This window comes from Megascapheus bottae, chromosome 7 (assembly GCF_031878675.1).
Source record: "Megascapheus bottae isolate mThoBot1 chromosome 7, mThoBot2.hap1, whole genome shotgun sequence".
NCBI lineage: Eukaryota > Metazoa > Chordata > Mammalia > Rodentia > Geomyidae > Megascapheus > Megascapheus bottae.
The window spans coordinates 11,477,732-11,500,357 of record NC_143515.1 but is presented as its reverse complement, the minus strand read 5'-3'; the positions used below and the strand labels follow the sequence as shown (position 1 = coordinate 11,500,357).

Genomic DNA, 22,626 nt, shown 5'->3' with positions numbered 1-22,626 from the left:
AATTTAGGCTCATGCCTATAACCCTAGCTACTCAGGAGGCTGAGATCTGAGGATCATGGTTCAAAGCCAGCCCTGGCACTAAAGTGAGACCCTTATCTCCAATGAAGTACCAGAAAACCAGAAATACCACAGTGGCTCCTGGAGTGGGGTTGTAGCCATGAGCTGAAGAGCACAGGAACAATGTTCAGGCCCAGAGTTCAAGTCCCAGGACCAACCCAAAAAAAAAAAAAGAAGGAAGAAGGACTGGAGGTTATACCTTCATGTTGAAGGTGCTTGCCTAGAATGTGGTAGGTCCTTCTGGGTTAAACCTCCAGTACCAAAGGAGCAGTGAGAAGGAATGCTTTCTTACCTGTTGTGCAAATTCTACAATAATGGCCTTTGCGCGCTCCTCAAATTCATCTTTTGTATTCTTTTTCTGCTTCTTTAAAGTAGCAGCCACATCAGAGTCTGGACTCTTTTTCCAATCATACAATCTATCAATCTGAAAATTAATTTTATAGAAGAAACACCTCCATAAATTTAAGCTCTAAATATTTCATAATGTAAATTGCTGAGATATTTTATTGTGCCTCTTTAAAGAATATATAACATAGGCCGGGAGTGAAGCCTAGTGGTAGAGTGCTTTTCTAGCATGCATGGAGACCCAATTCCAATTCCTGGGTACCATATACACAGAAAAAGCCCAAAGTGGTGCTGCAGCTCAAGTGATAGAGCTCTAGCCTTAACAAAGCCAACGGACAGTGCTCATGCCCTGAACAAGACTGAGATTGAAGAAAAAAAAAATACACAGACACAGAGTCAGAGACATAGACAGAGACAGCGACAGACACACACAGATTAGTGATGAACAACAGAAAGCACAGGTAAAACGTTTTCAAATTTAGAAATAGGTGAAAGGAATACAATTTGGGATCTATTTATTCAATCAGCTGACCAAATAAGCTAGGATGAAAAAAGTACATTTGAAATTAACAGAAAATAAAAGATAGGAAATTTGGTAAAAAATAAACGTAACTAGGATGGACAATATACAATAAGTGCAAATAATTAAGACATTAAATAAAAGTCAGCCAGGCACCTATATGATCCTAGCTACTCAGGAGGCAGAGATATAAAGTACAGAGGTCTGCTTGAAGTAGCCTGATTAAAAAGTCCATGAGAAGGGCCAGGAGTGTGGCCTACTGGTAGAGTGCTTGCACAAAGTCCTAGGCTTGATTCCTTGGTACAACATACAGAGAAAAAAAGCTGCAATTGGTGCTGTGGCTCACATGGGTGATAGAGTGCTAGCCTTGAGAAAGCTCAAGGACAGTGTTCAGGCCTGAACCCCTAGGACTGCCTCCTCCCCATCACCCCAAAAATGAGAAGTACATGAGAGCCCCACCTCAATGCATGGGTTTGGGGATGCAGGCCTGTTACCCTGGGTACAGTAGGTAAGCACAAGGGAATCACAGCTCAGGCCAACCTGGAGGAAGAAATAAAGACATGGCTCCAAGGGAGAGAGCCTGTCCAGCAAGAACAAAGGCCTGACTTCTAACTCCAGTTAGAAAATAAACATAGAAAATAAAATTTAAGAAGCAAAAAATGTTGTGATGTGCCCTCCCCAAAGCAAAACAGCCAGAAATTACTACTTTGGACAAACATAGTAAAACTATGTTCATGCACTCTAATTACTACTTTGGACAAACATAGTAAAACTATGTTCATGCACTCTAATGAAACTACTCATTTAAAATCTAAACAGGCTTTTTTAAAGAGGGAGGAAATAAAAGTGAAAGGATATAATGCTAGCATTACTGAGAAAGCTTAAGAAGATACATTACTATCAAAGGTGACGAGGAAATGTTAAATTAACAGGGTAGTGTTAGCTCTTCAGAATAAAAACATACAAAAATGAAAGAAATGACAAATCTACAATTACAACTGGGATCTGAATAACCTTCTAGCAATAATTTCCACAGTCACTAAACTAAATACCCATTAAGAAAAAAGAAATGAGTAACACTATTAAAAAAATTTGACGTGGGGCTGAGATTTGGCCTAGTGGTAGAATGCTTGCCTAGCATATACGAAAACCCAGATTGTTTCCTTAGTACCACATATATAAAAAAGCCAGAACTGGTCCTGTGGCTTAAGTGGTAGAGCACTAACTTTGAGCAAAGTCCAAGGACAGTGCCCAGGCTCTGAGGTCAGTCCCCAGGACCGGCAAAAAGAAAAGAAAAAAAAAAAAAAAAAAAGGACCTGCATGCTTACAAGACTGATCTAAAAAGTTTTATTTCTAGTGAAAAAGAGCACCAATAGATATATCATGAGTCAAATCTCAGTGAATTTTTTAAATCTCTAACCACAATGAGGAAATCAGCAATATCTAGAACAATCCCAAAATATTTAAGACATTAAGCAATGTTTTTTCTAAACATTGTGGTAAAAGAAAAATCACAAGATAAAGTAAAAAATATTCTGGCAATAAAGAAAATAGGCTCAAACAGTACTTAGAGAAGTCAATTCCCTTTAAAATGGTAATAGAAAGGAAGGAGGAGGAGCAGCAGCAGCTATGGCAAAAATTGTAGAAGGCTAGCCTTGAGCAAAATACATTTAGGGATAGTGCTCAGGACCTGAGTTCAAGCCTCAGGACCTGTACCCCCACCAAAAAAAACATTGTCTCAGCTCTATGGAAAAAATTATAGATGCTCATATTTAAATAAATATGTAAGATGCCATAATTGATTCCAAGAAAACAAAAACAAACGCCTATAACAAGACCCAGTGATGCCTAGTGATTGTAGTTTATGCCTGTAATCCTAGCTAATCAGGAGGCTGAGGTCTGAAGACTGTGGTTTGAAGCCAGACTGGGCAATACAATTCATGAAACTCTTACCTCCAATAAATAAACTACTCAGAATAAGCCAGAAGTTATGTTGTGGCTCAAGTATTAAGAGCACAATGAAACTCCAAAACAGCACCCAGGCCCTGAGTTCAAGCCCCAGGACTAGAAAAACAAAGTCAATTTGCTAATAAGTAATCTATACAGTACTCTATCCAAATATCATTCAACAATGAATGGATACAGTATGGAACCTTCCAGATAATAAAATATCACTCAGCAACTAAAAGGACTAACTTATGATTCATACAATGGAAGTCAAACTGTAACAACAAAATAAAACAAAAAGCAAGGCTAAAGACTACAACATGACTATTTATGTGAAATTCAAAGTAAAACTAGTCTGCAGTGCCACAAAGGGCAAGTGTTGACCAGGGGTAAATAGCCCAACTACTAATAAGCATGAGGGCAGTTTCTGGGAATATAAAGTTCTTAATTTATCAAAAAGGTACATTTACCATGGAGTACATTTTTTATGATATACATACATTTATTCTTAAAATATTTTGGGGACAGGAGCGTGGCCTACTAGAAGAATTTGATTCCTTGGTACCACATAAAAAGAAAAACCCAGAAGTGGTGCTGTGGCTCAAATGGCAGAGCACTAGACTTGAGAAAGCTCAAGGGCAGTGCCCAGGTCTAAAACTATATGCATGCACGCGCACGTGTGTGTGTGTGTATTTTTTAATCAGCATGTATCAACTGGGTTTCATTGTGACATTTTAACACATGTATACTGTATGCTTTTATCATATTCACCCCTAAATTACTCAATCTTGTTCTCTCTCTTCTTCCTATTGGTCCCTTTTTTCAATTTCTAAATAGCCCTCATTTCACTTTTTTTTTCTTTAACCTAGATTCTGCATTTCTGTATAGATCACATTTTCTTCATGGTCTACAGCTTCACTACTGTAACTAGTGCCATGGTAAACAAAAACATGCAGATAAATTATAATTTTTAATCACAAAAAAATTAAGCATTTTGCATAGTTAAAATTCTTCCAAGCAATGGATACAGTCATTATACCTGTAATCCTAGCAGCTACCAGGAAAGCTCAGACTAGAAGGATTACTAGTTTTGCCCGGATTACTCCAGGCAAAACATTCATAAGACCCCCTTCTCAAGCGATAAAACACTGCACACAGTGATATAATCCCTGCTATGATTAGGAAAGTTGTGATCCAGTCCAACCTAGGCATCTGTGTAAGACGCTATTCTAAATCGATAGGAAAGATGAGTGGAAGGTAGGTAGGTAGGTAGGAAGGCAGGTAGACAAACAGAGATAGACACAGACAGACAGACAGACAGACAGACAGACAGACAGACAGACAGACAGAAGCTGGGCTTTGGTGGCAGCTCATCCCTGTAATCCTAGCTACTCAAGAGACTGGGACTCTTATCTCTAATGAACCACCAAAAAGCCGAAAGCAAAGCTGTGGCTGAAGTGGTAGAACACCAATACTGAGCAAAAAATGTTCAGCCCTGGGTCCAAGCCCCGGAGTATCTCTTCTATCTCCTCCCTTCTCCGCCCCATTCTCCTTGCCCCCCCCCACACACACATATCAATTAAAGCAAAAAGGGATGTAGATGTGTCTAAAGTAGTAGAACGCCTGCTAGCAAGAGTCTGGATCTGAGTTTAAACCATACTAAAAACCAAAAACACTTTTTCCCATTAGAGAACTTACCTTATTTAGTGCAACAATGAATGGACATTTTTTAGATTTAAGAAGGTTGATAGATTCAATTGTTTGAGGTTCCAAACCATGCATAATGTCAACAACTAAAATGGCAATATCACAAAGAGAGCTTCCTCTGTTCCTTAAGTTACTGTTGTAAAGAGGGAAAAGACGAAGAAGGGAAAAATTTTACTCAATATTTTCATTAAACTTAACATATATAACTAAGAAAAAAAGTAGGAGGGAATTAAGTCCAGAGTTCCTTACACTGTGGATTCTCCAATCTCATAAAATGGTGCAGTATTTGCATAGAGCCCACTCACATGTTCCCATATACATTAAGTCACCTCAACATTATTTATACAGGTCATACATCACAATTCAAAAGCCCAAAATACAAAACTTTTTCATTACTGACACAATACTCAAGTTTGAGACTTGAAAACATTTTAGATTTCAGATTTTTGGATTACTGCCAAATAGAAAATTAATCCCAATACCCAGAAATCTGAAATACTTCTCATCTGCATCTCAGCTAAGGAGGGAATAGCATATTATCATTACCTGATATAATGTAAATACACTATAAGTAGTTATAATGCATTGATCAGGGAATATGGGAAAAGTTTGTGAATATTTAGCAGATAAGCAATTTTATATTATTTTAACCCACAGTTGAGTTTGAATCCACAGATTCAGAACCTAGAGAAAAGGAATGCTGACTGAACTATGTATGTCTTTTATTGTCCAAGTGCCTTTACTTGCCTTCACCTAATTGACAGACACACAGAACTAATGGAGTAAGTTCTATAAGTTACTAATATACCAATTTTACTGAACAGGATTGTATTTTGTTTTGGTGCCTGGCTTCAGCTCAGGACTTGGGTGCTGCCCTTGAGCTTCTCTGGCTCCAGGCTAGTGCTCTACCACGTGATCCACACAACTCTGCTTCTTGCTTTTTTTTTTTTTTGAGAGGGATATAGTTTACTGGAGATCAGAATCTCACAGACTGTCCTGTGTGGGCTTGCTTCAAACCTTAATCTTCACACTTCAGATATGTTTTCTATCTAATCCTAGGTACCACGTAGTTAGGATTACAGGTGTGAGCCACAAACACCCAGTACAAGTAAGTTTTGAATGCTAAGGAATATGTCCAAGAGACAATGGTCACATTGTAACCAGATGCTAGTGGCTCATACCTATAATCGTACTTATTCAGGAGGCTGAAATCTAGATCATGGCTCTAAGCCAATCAGGGCAGAAATGTTTGCAAGAAGCTATCTACAAAACAACCAGCAAAAAGCCAGGTTGGAGGTGTGGCTAAAGTTGTGGAGTGCCTGCTGAGCAAGGAAGGTAAGCAAGCAGGAGGTCCCGAGTTCAAATCTTAGGCATGAAAAAAAAATTAAGAAAAAATACGTATGCATATATGTAATGTATATTATATAGCGCGCGCGCACGTGTGTGTGTGTGTGTGTGTGTGTGTGTGTGTGTGTGTGTAGAGGACCACGTGTGTGTGTGTGTGTGTGTGTGTGTGTGTGTGTGTGTGTGTGTGTGTGTGTGTAGAGGACCACATATGTATTTTGAACTGTGCTGTTCCACATTAACGAAGTGTTCCTTCAGAGCAGAAAAGACTTCCTCTTCTACAAAAACAAGGACTCAACTAAAAGACTATGGAATTATGAACAGGGGAAGATTCAGAGTTACAAGCAGCATGGATTTTTTTAAATAACCATCCAAAAGTTAGTAACTTTACTAAACATTTACAATTCCTGAGCTTCAATTTTCTCAATGATAGAAGACTTCATACCTGAAAGACTCATGCCCAGGAGTATCAATAATCAGCATTCCTGGAATCCGTACATTTTCTCTGTCAAACTAGAAAGTGAAGAAAAATGCATGGCTTAAGGAAGTCAAAACAAGAAAATGTCTTAACAATTCAATTTATCTACAGTAAGTATTCTACTTCCTTTTCCAAAGTACTGGTTTTAAAACCATTAGCCAGCCAGGCACAAAGGGCTCATGCTGCAATCCTAGTTATTCAGAAGACGGATATCTGAGGATCGTTCTTTAAAGCCAGTGCAGACAGGAAAGTCGATGCAACTCTTATCTTGAATTAGCTACCAAAAAGCCAGAATGGAGCTGTGACTCAAGTGGTAAAGTGCCTTGAGCAAAAGAAGTCCCCAAATCTTGAGTTGGCACAAACAAACATGAGTCAACGGGCACAGAGCATTAATACTTTCATTAATCAGAAAATTTGCTGAAACAAAAATGCAACGAGGAAATACCACTTTTGTAAATGTCATAACTATAGTGAAGTCGGAGCAAATCAGTATGGAAGAGTAATACAAATGACACAGCAGTCACTAGGTATCATAAAGCGCTGACATAATCCAGGCATTGTGGCTCAGACGTGTAACCCTAGTTACAATACAAGAGACTGAGATCTGAGGATCACAATTCAAAGCCAGGCAGGCAGGAAACAGGAAAGCCTATGAATCTCATCTCCAATAAACTAAAAGAAAACTGAAAATGAAGCTGTGGTAGGGTATTAGTTAATAAAACCTAGTCTCACCTAAGCAAAGAAAACTCACTGATTCTCTACATTCAAGAAATAAGACAAGGGGGGGGGGAGGGAAATGGGGACCAAGACATGAGAAATGTATGTGAATTAATGCACCTTCTATCTGGCAAATATAATGTAACCCTTCTATTAATTACAATAAAAAATATATGAAGAAAAGGAAAGAAATAAGACAAAAGAAAATAAGGTAACTAAATTTAATAATGCCAAGTTCTCTTTGCTTTTACCATTTGCACTTGCAGTGTGCTGATGAAACTTGGGAATTATCTATAAGAACCAGTTGCAGGTAAACACAGTTCTTTTATCAGATAAGCCTGGGACATCCTTCCTGACAAACCAAACATAATGGATGCAATTAAAAAAATTAAAAAAGACTACTAGGGCCGGGAGTTTGACCTACTGGTAGGGTGCTTGCCTAGCATGCAAGAAGACCGGGGTTCGATGCCTCGGTACCATATACATAGAAAAAAAAGCCAGAAGTGGTGCTGAGACTCAAGTGGTAGAGCACTAGCCTTGAGGGAAGCCCAAGAACAGTGCTCAGGCCCTAAGTTCAAGGCCCAGGAGTGGCAAAAAAAAAAAAAAAAGACTACTAGAACTATATCAAAAAGAGGACCCAAGCTGGGCCTTGGTGGTTCATGCCTATAGTTCTAACTACTCAGGAGGCTAAGAATCTGAGGATTGCTATTTGAAGTCAGCCCAGGCAAGTCCATGAAACTCATCTCCAATTAACCACCAGAAAACCAGAAGTAGTGTGATGGCTCAATGTGGTAGAGTGACAGCCTTAAGTGCAAAAGTTCATGTACATCACCCAGGTCCTGGGTTTGAGCCCCATAAACAATCAAAAAAAGTCCCAAATACTGGGCAAAAAGACCCAAATACTGGGGTTTACCCCAGGAAGGGGCAACACTGCCCTTCCCAAAAAAAGGACTCACTATCCGAATTAGGAAATGGTTGCCTATCTATGCAACATCTTATTAAAAAACAAAACAAAACCAAAAACAGCAACAAATAACAAAACAGGAAAAAACTTTTTAAAAGACAGAAGAAAAAACATTGGTAAAGGGAAGAGGGAAGAGAACTTTTAAACATGGAGATCTACAGTAACAGTAAGTATGGAGGGGAACATTTTTAACTTCAGAATAGCAATGGCTCTAGGACAAGAGGGAAGGAAATAGAATATGAAGGCTCTTCAGTTACATAATTTTCAAAGAAAGATTTAAATCAAAATAGGGCAGAAGAGTAAAAATGTTCATTATAAATGTTGAGTATACCACTCTGACATAGTAGACTGCAGAATCTGTTGAAATAACTTTATAACAATCTTCCTCAGAAATTAAAGCATATAAGACTATGTAACTTACATTTTTAATCATTTTAGTCTGTTCATTAATAGCTTCAAGGGGAACATTAGTGGCACCAATTTGCTGTGTGATACCACCTGCTTCACCATCCTGGACGTGAGTGTGGCGGAGCTATGAGACAGCAAATTTGGATTGTTAACATAGAAAAAGAATACGATGAAGTCCCTCTGTATAATTATTATATGCCAATACAAAGTGAATTTTGTAAAGTTATAACAGCAATTTCTATCAATGAATATACCTACTTTATCTAGAATTTTTGTCTTTCCTGTGTCCACATGACCAAGCACACAAATTATGGGGGCTCTTAGCTTTTCTGTGTTAACGTTTTTACTATGTTCAAGACGCCGTTTCTAGAAATTAAAAGGAAAAAACAAATCCAAAATTAAATATTTTAAATCCTTACTACTTTTATACTTTGCATTGGTATAAAATTATGAAAACCTACATTCAAATAATTTGGTGATTTGACCACACAAAATTATATTGTGAACTTCTAGCCCTTTTAGACAACAAAAAATCTGTTTAGAACAGACTTCAGATGAGCATAAACTACAAATAGGCAAGATGTAAAGTGTTATTTCCAACTTTCTGATAGCCTTCTTTATTTTTGGCCATTCCTGGGCTTGACCTCAAAGCCTGGGCAACGTCCTTGGGCTTTCTCAAGGCTAAAGCTCTATCACTTGAATCACAGCACCATTTCTAGCTTTTTCTTTTTATGTGGTACTAAGGAAAAGAACCCTAGCCTTTGTGCATTATAGGCAAGCACTCAACCACCAGGCCAAATTCCTGGTCCTTTGATAGCTTTTGTGTGAAACTATTTAAAAATAGGTAGGAAAGAACTGATTTTTCATGGTACTACCTACACAGTAGAACCCCTAATTTATATCACAGCTCATAGAAAAAAAGTGATAAAAACAAACATTTTTAAAATTTTATTCTTTTATCCAATGCACAAATGATTTTTTAAAGAAGACTCCTAGCCGGCTACTGATTGCTCACATCTGTAATCTTAGATACTCAAGTAACTAAGATCTAAGGACTGTGGTTCACTGCTAGAATGTCCATTAGGATCATCTCCAATTAGCCAGCAAAAGCTAGAAGTATATAGATGACTCCAGTGGTAAAGTACCACTTCAAAAAAAACTTAAGAAACAGCACCTAGACCCTGTATTCAAGCCACAGAACGGTGTATAGGCACACTCATACACACACCTTCCTAGTAAGAAGAAGGTTTAAGCATTAGCTTAAGTCCAACATTTTCTACTTTCCCCAGGCATTTACTCTGTCTTCCTTTACTCTGTCTTCCAGGGACACCATAATTTATTAAAAAAATCTCTTAGAACTACAATATAATTTTTTATTTCCTTCTTTTGGTAGCACTTACCTAACTTCAGCTTTCTGGGGATAAAATATAAACGTGTGCTATCATAGTATTTCTTTAAAATGACAATCTTTCAATACAATGAAGGAGACTTTCAGATGAGATATGCTGTCATTAAAACTACAATGTCATTTGTGAAACTAGTTTTCAACAAACTAGATGCTATAACTGAAATACAACTTTCTGTAATGTCCAACATGATTTCCAAATGACACCAAGTAGCACTTCTCTACTAGCAAAGAGTAGTACCTGGCAGCCTCCCAGTATTATACAATTCCTACTTGAACAAATTACTTCAGGTAGGATAGGGTATGGCTGAATACTGCCTGTCCTTGAAGTGTTCAAGTATTTGGAAGGTATAAAATTTTATTCCAAAATCCTACCCCTTAGTGTTTATACTGAACCAACAGCGTAAGAACAAAAACACATACATGTACATACTGCTCAAAATAGTACTCATCATAACCTTAATGTTCTTTGGTTGGAGAATTTTTTGATACAAACTAAACAGCAGGCATGTAAGAATTACCGACAGGTACCAGTATCTCATGCCTGTAATGCTGGCTACTCAGGAGGCTGAGAGATGAGAATCAAGATTCAAATCCAGCTAGGGCATGAAAGTCTGTAAGACTTCTATCTCCCAATTACTAACACCAAAAAAACTTCAAGTAGAGCTGTAACTCAAGTGGTAAACCATGAGCATGTAACAAAAAAGCTCAAGGTGAGCGCCTAGGCCCTCAACTCAAACCCTAGAAAATGAATGCATGCACATGCGCGCGCGCGCACACACACACACACACACACACACACACACACACATACACACTTTAATATATTCCTTATCTGAAATAAGTGAGGCACTTAAAGGGAAGGTGTGACTTAAGAGTTCAGTTTTGAGTAAAAATGCCAGGAAAGGGCTTTGAGGCCCTTTTCTCAGGTCCCTGTATTAGCCCAAAAGAAAAATGCTACTTCAGGAATATAATAACTGAAGCTGTATTTCAGGTTCGGGGCTTTGGAATACTTGTATATACATGAACTATATCCTAGAAATAGGGCCAATTAAACACAGAATTCACTTGTATTTCATCTCTACCTTATCTACATAGTCTGAAGGTAATCTGTAATCTAAAACAATATAGTTACTGTGTCTACATTTTGTTTTGTTTTGCTAGTCCTGAGGTTTGAACTATTTCTGAGCTTCTTCTGCTCGAGGCTAGGGCTCTAACACTTGAGCCACAGTACTGTTTCTGGCTTTTTCTGAGTAGTTGGTTGGGAGAGAGTCTCTCAGCCTTTCCCACCGTGCTCTCTGCAAACTATGAACCTCAGATCTCAGCCTCCTGAGATAATTGGTGTAAGCCACCAGTACCAGGCTGTTTCTATATTTTGACAATGATACATTTGAAATCAAATGTGTAATCTTCAGAATTGAGCAGCTTAATACCCTCCAATTAAAAAAAAATATATTTAGAGCTGGGAGTTTGGCCTAGTGGTAGAGTGCTTACCTAGCATTCATTAAGACCAGGTTCAATTCTTCAGTACCACATACATAGAAAAAAGCCTTAAGTGGTGCTATGGCTCAAGTGATAAAGCACTAGCTTTGAGAAAACCCAAGAACAGAGCTCAGGCCCTGAGTTCAAGCCACAGGACTGACAAAAAATTATTGAACCCAAAACATCAGAGTTATGAAACTGGAGCAGCAGATCAATTTAGTGGTCTAGAAATTCAATTTGTCCCAATACAGAACACATAAGGAAAACAAATTATTGAAACCATTGAAAATCAATTACATATGGAAAGGATAGCTGAAAGTTTTTAGCTTTAAGAGTGCAGCCCATTCAAGCAAACTAAAGTATTATTTATACTAAGCTGACAAAATGAAAATCTTTCTCTTCCTAAGTAGTGCATTGGACTTCAAAACACAAAAGTCTACTAGGTATAAATACCTAGAAGCTTCATCAACTTGCCAGATTTAAACAACTGATTGGATATCTCATACTAACAATGTGAAACGAACACCTTACTAACTGAAGGACCTATACACACAATACCTTCAAATAACTGTACCATCACCAAAACAGCAAATTAACATTTGGACAAAACAAGGAAGAAAATGAAGCAATGTCTGTTATGACTTGGCTAAGGGAAGAAAGCATCTGCCTTAGATCAGTGTTGATTATATGTCTTAATATTACAAAATTAGAGAAGGTATTTTTAAGAATACATTTTTTTTAATATTGCTAAAAACCTTTGTTGCAGTACAGTTCTAATGATCTTACGTTTGGAAAAGAGAAACAAAAAAGGAAAAAGAAAATACCTCAATTCTTCGTTTCGCTTTGTCATAAGCCCTTTCTTCTTTAGTTCGATCATCATCTGAGTCATATTCAGAATCTGAGCTAATTTCTTTACTTGGCTTTTTATCCAATGTCTTTCCTGAATCTTTTTCATCTGACATTTTTTCATCTTCCTCATCACCTTCACTGCCTTCACTTTCTTCTTCCTCCTCCTCTTCTTCACTCTCTTCTTCTTCTTCCTCATCTTCCTCTTCCTCCTCCTCCTCCTCAGGGTTTTCTTTTACTTCTATATGGACTGTGTTTCCTATTTTCAAGAAAGCCAATAGAATTTGGAGTGTCACAGATTTGTATCAAGATTGGAAAACTACTGAAATGCACTAAGGCATCTACATTGTGTTGCCAAATGCTGCAGATGGCAAAGTGTTTATTGATATGACAGTACATGGATACAGTAAAAATTCAGTTGGTAATCCACAATTAAGTTAATTAAAAAATATACTAATTTCTCCTTGGGGTCCTTAAGTGATTCTGGAGGTGATATGAAAGACTAAGCTGTCTCAGAGCTGAAGAGCTAGGCACTGGAAAATCAGACCTATCAATGATTAGAGCAAGGATGGGACAGCAAAGGGAGGCAGGTAAGCACCAGGTTAAAGTTTACTGTGGGGTAAAATTCTGAAAGAACTCCCACCATCAGATCATGAATTAAGAATGAATGAGCCAAACATCCCCACTACAGGCAAATCACCTACATATGTATAAAGTTGAAAATAACATATTCCATAATTTGCTTACTCATATTCCCAAGTATACTTTGAACACCTGTAAAAAATCCAAAATCTGAACTTTTTTTGAGCACTGAAATGACACTACACATGGGGAATTCATGCCATGAAACTGTTTCATTCATCAAAAATTTAAAATGTATTGCATAAAATCTTCAGGCTGTTTAAGACAACCATATTGTAAATGAATTTCATCATTACATTTGGGTCACATCCCTAAGATATCTCATTATGTATACACAAATTTCCCAAATCTAAAATACTCCTGGATCCTAAGTGTTCAATTAAGGGATACTCAAAAAAGTTATTAGTATAGCAATAGTGTCTGGTACAGGATGAAAACTGGGAAATAATGGCTTTAGTCATCACAAAATGGACAATCATAAAATCATACAAGCTTTAATAAAGTCCTACAAAGAGAATAAAACACCACCACAAAAGAGGGAGGGAGGGAGAAGAGAGTACACCTACCCTGATGGCAGGATGATATAAATCACTGAAAACCATACAAACTTAGAATTTACACTGGTGACTTTTGCTCTTTCTAATAAGTCAGACAAGATAAACAATAACTTCAAAGTGTTATATATGAAGTTTCAAACAAAAAAGTCTGCCTCAGACCACAAGGACCAACCCACCAAAAAAAAAAAAAAATGTTGTCTAATCAATCAAGTAAATTAAAGAATGTCGAAAAATTTAAAAACAGGGGCTGGGAGTTTGGCCTAGTGATAAAAGTGCTTGCCTAGCATACATGAAGACCCAGATACAATTCTTAGGAATCACATACACAGAAAAAGCCAGAAGTGGTAATTTGGCTCAAGTGGTAGAGTTCTAGTTCTTCAGAAAGCCCAAGGACAGTGCTCAGGCCTTAAGTTCATGCCCCAGGACTGGAAAAAAAAACAAAAAAAAACAAAAAAAAATAGTGAATCGGGGAGTGCTTGCCTACAATGCACAAAAACCCATGTTTGATTCCTCAATATCACACGCACAGAGAAAAAGCCAGAACTGGTACTGTGGCTAAAGTGCCACCCTTGAGAAAGCCCAAGGACTAGGCCCTGAGTTCAATGCCATGACTTGCAAAAAAAAGAAAAAAGAAAAAAGTCAATCATAGAATCCTTGATCACTTAATTTGTTAAAAGATACACAGTTATATATAAAGCAAAATAAATAAAAATAGAAAAAATTACATATTAAAATTGTGGGATTTCATGAGGGCATGCTTAAAAAGTAACTGTGGCTTTGAAAGTAGGAATGAGCATGGGGGTCTGCAAAATCAAAATACCAAAGATCATTCTCAACAAGATAGGAAGAAAAAAAACAAAGTAGAGATTTTAGTAATAAAGACAGAAAGTAATGACAATGAAAGAAGCTTAAGTCTTGTGGTGACTAGGAATTATTGCCATTTTTTGGGTACTACTCTTTAGACTTGAACCCAGAAACTGAGCACTACTGCTGAGCTTATTCCCTCAAAGCTAGCACTCTACCAACTTAAGCCACACCCAATCAGTGTCTAGCTTCTTGGTAGTTAATTGGAAGTAAGACTTTCCTACCTAGGCCAGTTTCTGTGATTCTGAGATCTTTTCACTACTCGTTTAACAGTCTTATTGAATGTAGGCTACCATTATTAAGAATAATAGAGGGAAGGAGCCAGTAGTTTGGCCTAGTGGTAAGAGTGCTTGCTTGCCTAGCATGCATGCACTAAGACCCAGGTTCAATTCCTTGGTACCACATACATAGAAAAAAAAGCCAGTTGGAAGTGGTGCTGTGACTCAAGTAGTAGAGTACTAAGTCTTGAGAAAGCCCAACGACAGTGCTCAGGCCCTGAGTTCAAGCCCTAGGACTGGTTTAGATCCAAACAGGACAATGGCGATGACTCAGTATTTGGGTACCCAAGGTTATAGACATGGTCTTGGAGATATAAACACAACACAGACATAAAAATCTATGATGAGCTACATACCCTATAGACATAATGTTTTATTACATATATTAATTTGTACCTATGACATACAAACCCTCACTTTAATTTTAATTATATTCTAAAATCTATGTGTCAGTGATTGTATATAGATTCCCTCCTTGAATACTTGTTTGTTAAACATGACATTTGAAATATTGCCGGGGCCAGCCGGCAGCAAACCAGGGTTCGCAGATTGGGGTTCCTGAAATAGGGGGCAAGGACTAGGAAAAAATAGAAGAGAGACAGACACACCGGGTCCGGGATGTCTGCAGTCCAGGTAAAGACTGCCCCGTTTATTTTCCACTTCAGCTTCTTCCCTTCTTGAGACCCAGGGAACTTCCAGGTGTTACATTCATATGGTAAATCTCAGGTCATTTAAACAGAATAAGGCCAGAAAACAATAAGACAATAAAGCCATTGTCTGATGCAAATCAAGGTACAGTTTGATTCCACTCTGGCTGCCAACAAAATATGATGCAAAAATCAATGTTAATAAATTCTTTAATTAAAAAAAAAAAGAATAACAGAGGGGTGGGAGTATGGCCTACTGAGTGCTTACCTAGCATTCATGAAGCCCTGTGGTTTAGCTAGCCACAAGACTAGCAAAAAAATAAAATAATAATAATAATAATCATGGAAAAAAGGTATACTAAATCCTAAGTGCACATTTTAGAAATTAACTTATTAACTATTGCAAAGGAGAGAATAATGTCCTCATAACCCAAAAGTTCATGATTAGGAGACAATTCATTTAAATATACTCAATTTAAATGACCACTGGCTTTTGTCAGTGTAATTATGAGTTACTCACCTTTTTCTCTCTCCTCATCACTGGCCATAGCTTCCCAATCATCCAATCCAGCATCCTCAGTTTCTTCTTCTTCTTCTATAAATACATTTTCATTTCAGATACAAAATAATTTAAGCATATGAACTTTAAAAAAAACTAGAAATTATGCTGTGACATTAATGTTATAACTTAGTCAAAATATGGATGCACCTTTCCTTTGGATTTAATTTTTTCAGTGTAGTATGTTATCATTTACTATTATTGAATATTTCATTATTTCACAATATACATCCAAGATACCAGAACTTAACTTAACCTGCATATTTAAAGAAATTAAAACATTAGAAATGTAAATGCTAAGCTATTCTTTTATCTAAAAAGCATATATGAATATGTTCCATTTTCAAGACAAACACAAATGCCACATCGTTTTAAACTTTCCAATCACACTTTATGCACAGAATTACTGATTTTGCTTTAGCCTTCACAGATATATTTATAGTATCTATTAGATTTCAAAGTTGAAGATACAGAACTATTATTCTACTCCAGGGAAAAAAAATATTGTTAAACATTGGAATAGTTTTAGTATGAAAAACTAACACTCCTTAACAATGAAATGAAGCTCCTTTTACTGAAACCAACTACACAAAAGTATTAAAAAGGAAGATGAAGATGGGGTTCTATCTCCCTATAATAATAATTCTCGATAAATCCCTAATTCTCAATAAATCCCTTGAGGAAATGAGTCTCAGAAATAAGTATTCTCTAAAAACATTTTTCTGGCCTCATGAACAACTCACAAATCCAACAACCAATCCTCTACCTCTATTTCACTACTTTGGGGTATGTGTGTGTTTCAGGACTAGTCCTGGAGCTTGTACTTGGGGCCTGGGCACTGTCCATGCGCATTTTTTGTTCAAGGAAATCATTTAAGCACTTTAAGCCACAGCTCCAACTTCTGGCTTTTGGTGGTTAATTGTAAATAAGAGTCTTACAGACTTCCTGCCTAAGTTTGTTTGAATTGTGATTGCATCCTCCTGAGTAGATAGGAATACAAGTACAAGCCACCTGCACCCAGATTATGTCACTATTGAAACACTAAGCTGATGCCTATACATGTAAAATGACTATTCAATTAGGAAGGGGGGGGAGAAGCTCTCATTTAGGAGAGCTGAATTATCACAGCCTGAATATTCGAAGGCTATTCTCAGTCATAATCCTGACTGAAAACTAAATATTCTCTTGAGTTTGCACATATTTTACCTAGCATATGGTCTTACCAATCTCATGAATCAGAACACTAAAAAAAAAGCCAGACAATTCTTCCTAGTGGGCACACGCACACACACACAGTGTTAATTATCACAAAACTAGTTTTAAGATGCAAATTTCTGTAGTTCTTAAAATTTTCAAGCCTTGAGATTTTCAACCCATAAAAAGAAAACAAACAGTTAATAAAGAACAAAACACACTGTAATCTTATTTGTCTACTGCTCTAAACTAGAAATGGTTAGGAGAAAAGAATTCTAAAGAAAGCCATCTAGTCAAATATGTATTTGTTTCTAAAATACTTAATAACATCTAAGACAACTTATGATACACTAATAGCATCTAACAGGAATCAATTGATCCCCAAATGCCACTGGCCTGGTTCAACAGGGGGTGGTGTCTCTTCTTTTTCTGGTACTCCTTGTTCTACAACTTCTACAACAGAATTCAATTCCACTGCTTCAGACACTGAAAAGAAGCACAATCAAGTTAACATATTTCTGCAGTATTTCTGGTCACATATCCTATTTATGTAATTTTTAAAAATCAATAATAAAAACCTATGCCTTGGGTGCCAGTGGCTCACACCTATAATCCTAGTTACTCAGGAGGCTGAGTCCTGAAGATTACAGTTCAAAGCCAGCCTGACCAGAAGTCCATGAGACTCTTATTTCCAATTAACCACCCAAAGAGCTGGAAGGAGAGCTGCAGCCCAAGTGGTAGAACTAGCCTTAAGGAAAAATAAATAAAATCCCGAGTTCAAGCCCCAGGATGAATATCAAAACAAAAACTTTAAAAAAAATCCCCACAACATCATGTATTTCTTCAAATTTAGAAAATATCAGCTGATATAATGTTGTTTAAAAAATAAAAACTCGGGGCCAGGAGTTTGGCCTAATGGTAGAGTGCTTGCCTAGCATGCACAAAGATGCAGGTTTGACTCTTTGTTACCACATACGTAGAAAGTGATGCTATGGCCCAAGTGGTAGAGCTCAAGCCTAAAGAAAGCCCAAGGACAGTGCTCAGGCCCTGACTTCAAGCACCAGGACAAGCAAAAAAAATACTCTTTCTACTCAAGGAACAAAATACAATAATCACAAAAGGTTAAAAAGTCATTGTTCCTCATTAAAGTTAATAGTTATTCAGAGTAGCCCACTTTCCCAATGTTAAATACTTCTATTAGCCTCTCATTTAAGTTAAGGCATGACAATAAAAAGAAAAAAAACTATAGGACAAATTTTAAAATGCAGTTCTAGGGTTGTTACTTAGGGGAGGAGTACATGTGCACAATACCATGCCCATGTACACACAAATGAATTCATACAGTGTTAAAAGTGCATTAAAAGCAGGGGTCGGGGGAGGGCAATGGGAACCCAGACATGAGAAAGGGTATCAATGTATGTGGAGTAATGCACCTTCTATCTGGTGAATACAATGTAACCCTTCTATTAATTGCAATAAAAAAATATATGGGGAAAAAATGCGTTAAAAGATGTGAGGAAAAAACAAACAAAACAGTTTCTAAAGCAAATACAAACCTTCTTTATTTTCTAGATGCTGGGGTGTCTTTTTCTTTTTTTTATCTTCATAAATCGGCCTTTTTTTTGGCAAAGAGTCTTTTGATGGCACTTCAACACCTGGTAAAGAAACAAAATTTTTAGGCTTAACCATTTGGCCTAGAACCTGAGAAACTTATTAAAAGATATCATTCCAAGCCAAGCAATTCCTGTGGCAAAGTCTGGCCCTGGTGGCTCACGCCTGTAATCCTAGCTACTCAGGAGGTGGAGATCTGAGGATCAACGTTCAAAGCCAGCAGGGCACAAAAGGACCTAAGACTAGTATCTCCAATTAACTTCTAGAAAATGGGAAGTGGGGCTTGGTGGTAGCCTTAAGCTGAAGAGCTCAGGGACAATGCCCAGAGGCCCAGGGGTAGGATGGTAGCCTTGAGCTAAAGAGCTTAGAGGCCCTGGCCAGGCCGAATTCAAGCTCCATGACCCACCAAAAAAGAAAAGGAAAAAAGAAAAAAGAAAGAATAAGCAAAAGGAGAAAAAAAAGATAACATGGAAAAGGAACTAAGCAACTTATGCCAGGAACAGGAGGGGGATGGAAACTAAAAGTCAACAAAGGGGGTAACACTGTCCAAAAAGAATTGTATTACCTGACTTATGAAACAGAAACCCTTCTGCCGCAACACTTTTAATAATTAAATCAATCAAAAACTTATTACTTATTTCAAACCAGGCACCTGGTGACTCCTGCTCCTAGCTGAGATCTGAGGATTATAGTTCACAGGCAGGAAAGTTCAGAATCTTATTTTTAATAAGCTGCTCTAATCCCCCTCCCCACCCACCCCCCCCAAAAAAAATGAATAACCTGGAAATGAAGCTCTGGCTCAAGTGAAGAGTGCTTACTCTTGAGCAAAAGAAGCTCAGAGACACCACCAAAGCCCTGAGTTCAAGCCCCAGGACCTAGATCTGGACACATGTACCCCATTCCAATAACCTGAGAGATACATACCCTAAAATACAAAAGGTTACACATAGAAAAACTAATTCTACATAAGCATCTTAAAATTTATGCTTCAATAAGAATCTTAACAAATGCCTTTTTACAACCACATTACAATGAAGCAACAGTTCTTTATCCTCCTTATTTATATCCTCAGCTTGCTGAGCAGCCATCAGCTCTCCTGAACACTAAACTTTCCCCAAGGTACCAGACTAAAAAATTCTGTTGACTTCTGTTATTTCATAGGGGCTTGTGAGTAATCCACTTTGAGGGGAGATGTGGATGTTGGGTCCTAGGGCTTGATCTTGGGCCTGGGCCCTGTCCCTGAGCATTTATTTTTCTCAAAGTTGGCATCCTACCACTTGAGCCATAGCTTCACTTCTGACTTTTTGGTGATTACTGGAGATGAGGAATTTTCTTGTTCCAGCTGGCTTCAAACCACAATCCTCAGGTCTCAGCCTCCTAAGGTAATGCATGGCTTTTGAGTAATTTTTGAATTAGTACAATATCTTCCTATTGCTGAGGAAATATTGTATGCGTATACCATTTATCAATTTAACAAATGAGGGACACCTAAGTAATTTCAAAGTAAATGTAGGCATTTCATGTTGGTTTATTTCATGTTTACCCACCATTCCAGAGGAGTAATAAAGACTTCATTTTACTGTTGTTTTCCAAGTATTCACAAATTCTTCCTTCTGAATAAATTACTGCTATGCACCTTCACCATTCTGTATAGGTAGATTTTATTTTTAAAGTTTTCCAGTTTATATAATCTATGTGTGTTACTAACTCATTTGAGATCTTAAATCTCCCTAATTTGTGCAGTGCATGATAAGCTTATTGGTGAAGGGAATGTTCAAACCTATTGTCTCCTTTCATATGGAGTTGTTGGTTTGTTCTGTTGAATTCTGAGACATCTTTATACATCTGAAATTTTACACAGTGAATTTTTTGTCAAATACATGATTTAGAGGTAATGGCTTTGAATTTTCTTAATGTCTTTTGCTGAGAAAAAATTCTGAACCAAAATTTCTCAAAATTTCTTATTTTTCTTTTACTATAAAGTCACAGCCAAGCACTTACTTACCTAGCACAGAATCATGAAGACTTTCTCCTATGTTTTCCTCTGAAAATTTTACTGTTCTATAAATTCAGATCTAAGATCCACTTTGAATGGAAATTAACATAGATAGATAAAACATTTCTATGTCCAATTATTCCAGTACCATTGTTATAAAGTCTAAAAACATTTTACCCATTGAACTATAGTCACCTCTAACAGGAAAAAATAAGGGTTACAATTGACTATATACAGACTTACTGTTCAGTTGATCTATGTGTCTATAATTTTGCAAAAAGAAATCAGTATTCAGTGGGGGGGAGGGAAATGGGGACCAAGACATGTGAAAGGGTATCAATGGATGGGAATTAATACACCATCTATCTGGCAAATATCATGTAACCCTTCTATTAATTACAATAAAAATATATGAAAAAAAATTCAGTATTGAGCTGGGCATGGGCACAGTGGCTCAAGCCTGTAATCCTAGCTACGCAGGAGGCTGAGATCTAAGGAACAAGGTTTAAAAGCCAGCCCAGGGCCCAAAAGGGCCTGTGGCCCTTATCTCCAATTAACTCTAGAAAACAGGAGGTGGGGCTTGGCTCAAGGGTAGGGAGGTGGTGTTGAGGTGGAAGAGCTCAGGGAAAGCACTCAGGCACATTCAAGCCCCATCTCACACACTCACACTCACACACACACACAAATTCATTATTGACTCTTGTAGCTTTGGTGTAAGTCTTGAAATTTGGTCTTGGGCCATTTACTTTCTTTTTCCACAATTATGGTTAACTCTTCTAGTCTTTTTATATATACATTTTAGAAATAGTTTATATGTATACAAAAAAACTGTGTGGAGGGTAGCACTGATAGGTTAGGGAGAATTTACTTAATTTGAAGTCTTACAATCCACAAACATGGTATCTCTCTAATAGGTCTTCTTTAATTATGTTTCATTGTTTTCAGTATATAGATTAATTAGATTTATAGCTATGTCAATTTTTTTCCTTTTTGGATTGCTACTGTACATTTTTTACTTTCAGTTATTAATTGTTAGCATGAACAAATGCAACTAACAGTTGGCCTATTTTTTTTTATTTTTTTGCCAGTTGGGGCTTGGAATCAGGGCCTGAGCACTGTCCTTGGGCTTTCTCAAGGCTAGAGCTCTACCACTTGAGCCTCAGCACCACTTCTGGCTTTTCTCTATGTATGTGGTACCGAGGACTTGAACCTGGGTCTTCGTGCATGCTAGGCAAGCACTCTACCACTAGGCCCAACTTCTGGCCCCAACAGCTGGCCTATTATTTGCTATCTTTTTTGTCAGTCATGGGTCTTGAACTCAGGGCCTAGGCACAGTCTCAGCTTTTTGCTCAAGACTGATGTGTTACCGGGGGCTCAACTTCCAGTTTTTAGGTAGTTAATTGGAGATAAAGAGTATCATGGCCTTTCCTGCCCAGGCTAGATTTGAATGGTGATCCTTAGATCTCAGCCTCCTGAGTAATTAGGATTACAGGCATAAGTCTGTATAGACACATAGACAGCAGCAGACTTTCTGCTATAGTTTTAATTTCACCCATTAGTACTAAAGTTTGGGGGAGTCAGAAGAGGGGTAAGGGCAGTTGAGGAGACATACCAGTACAACATAAGAGTGTAGTTAAAAAAAAAAATAGCAAACTTGACTTCCTCATAAAGCTAATTGAGTTATTCACCATTAAATGTATTTGCTGTCCTTTCCTTATATTAGTATCTTATAATATCAAGGTGAAGAACCTATTATTAATATCCTTTTTACACCTAGTTTTTATTTATTAAACACTGAATGATAAATTGACAAATATTTTTTTTTCTCATTTTGGAGGTAGCTTTTCTTTAGACTGTCAATATAGAAAAACATTTTCATTCATTTCAAAATAGCGAGTCAGCCTTACATTCCCAGGATAACATGTGCTTTCTCAAGCTAGATTAACCTTTATGTAAATACATATGTATTATTGTTAGAATAAAAATGAAAAATATTGAGATTTCATACTTTAGTTCATAGTGCATATAAACCTAGGTATTTTTCAGTTGCTTTTGTCT

At 37.3% G+C, this 22,626-nt stretch overlaps 1 protein-coding gene across 1 annotated transcript in view; it reads right to left on the bottom strand.

Moving 5' to 3' along the window:
- Positions 1 to 22,626, bottom strand: part of Eif5b (eukaryotic translation initiation factor 5B) — a 63,591-nt gene that overhangs the window by 8,923 nt on the left and 32,042 nt on the right. The window contains exons 7-15 of the mRNA XM_090336507.1: positions 18,518 to 18,616; positions 17,358 to 17,447; positions 15,729 to 15,803; positions 12,199 to 12,479; positions 8,746 to 8,853; positions 8,501 to 8,611; positions 6,366 to 6,433; positions 4,568 to 4,709; positions 350 to 481 (exon numbers count right to left, since the gene is read on the bottom strand). Coding sequence (XP_090192633.1) covers positions 350 to 481; positions 4,568 to 4,709; positions 6,366 to 6,433; positions 8,501 to 8,611; positions 8,746 to 8,853; positions 12,199 to 12,479; positions 15,729 to 15,803; positions 17,358 to 17,447; positions 18,518 to 18,616 — 1,106 coding nt within the window. The remainder of the gene's footprint in view (positions 1 to 349; positions 482 to 4,567; positions 4,710 to 6,365; positions 6,434 to 8,500; positions 8,612 to 8,745; positions 8,854 to 12,198; positions 12,480 to 15,728; positions 15,804 to 17,357; positions 17,448 to 18,517; positions 18,617 to 22,626) is intronic.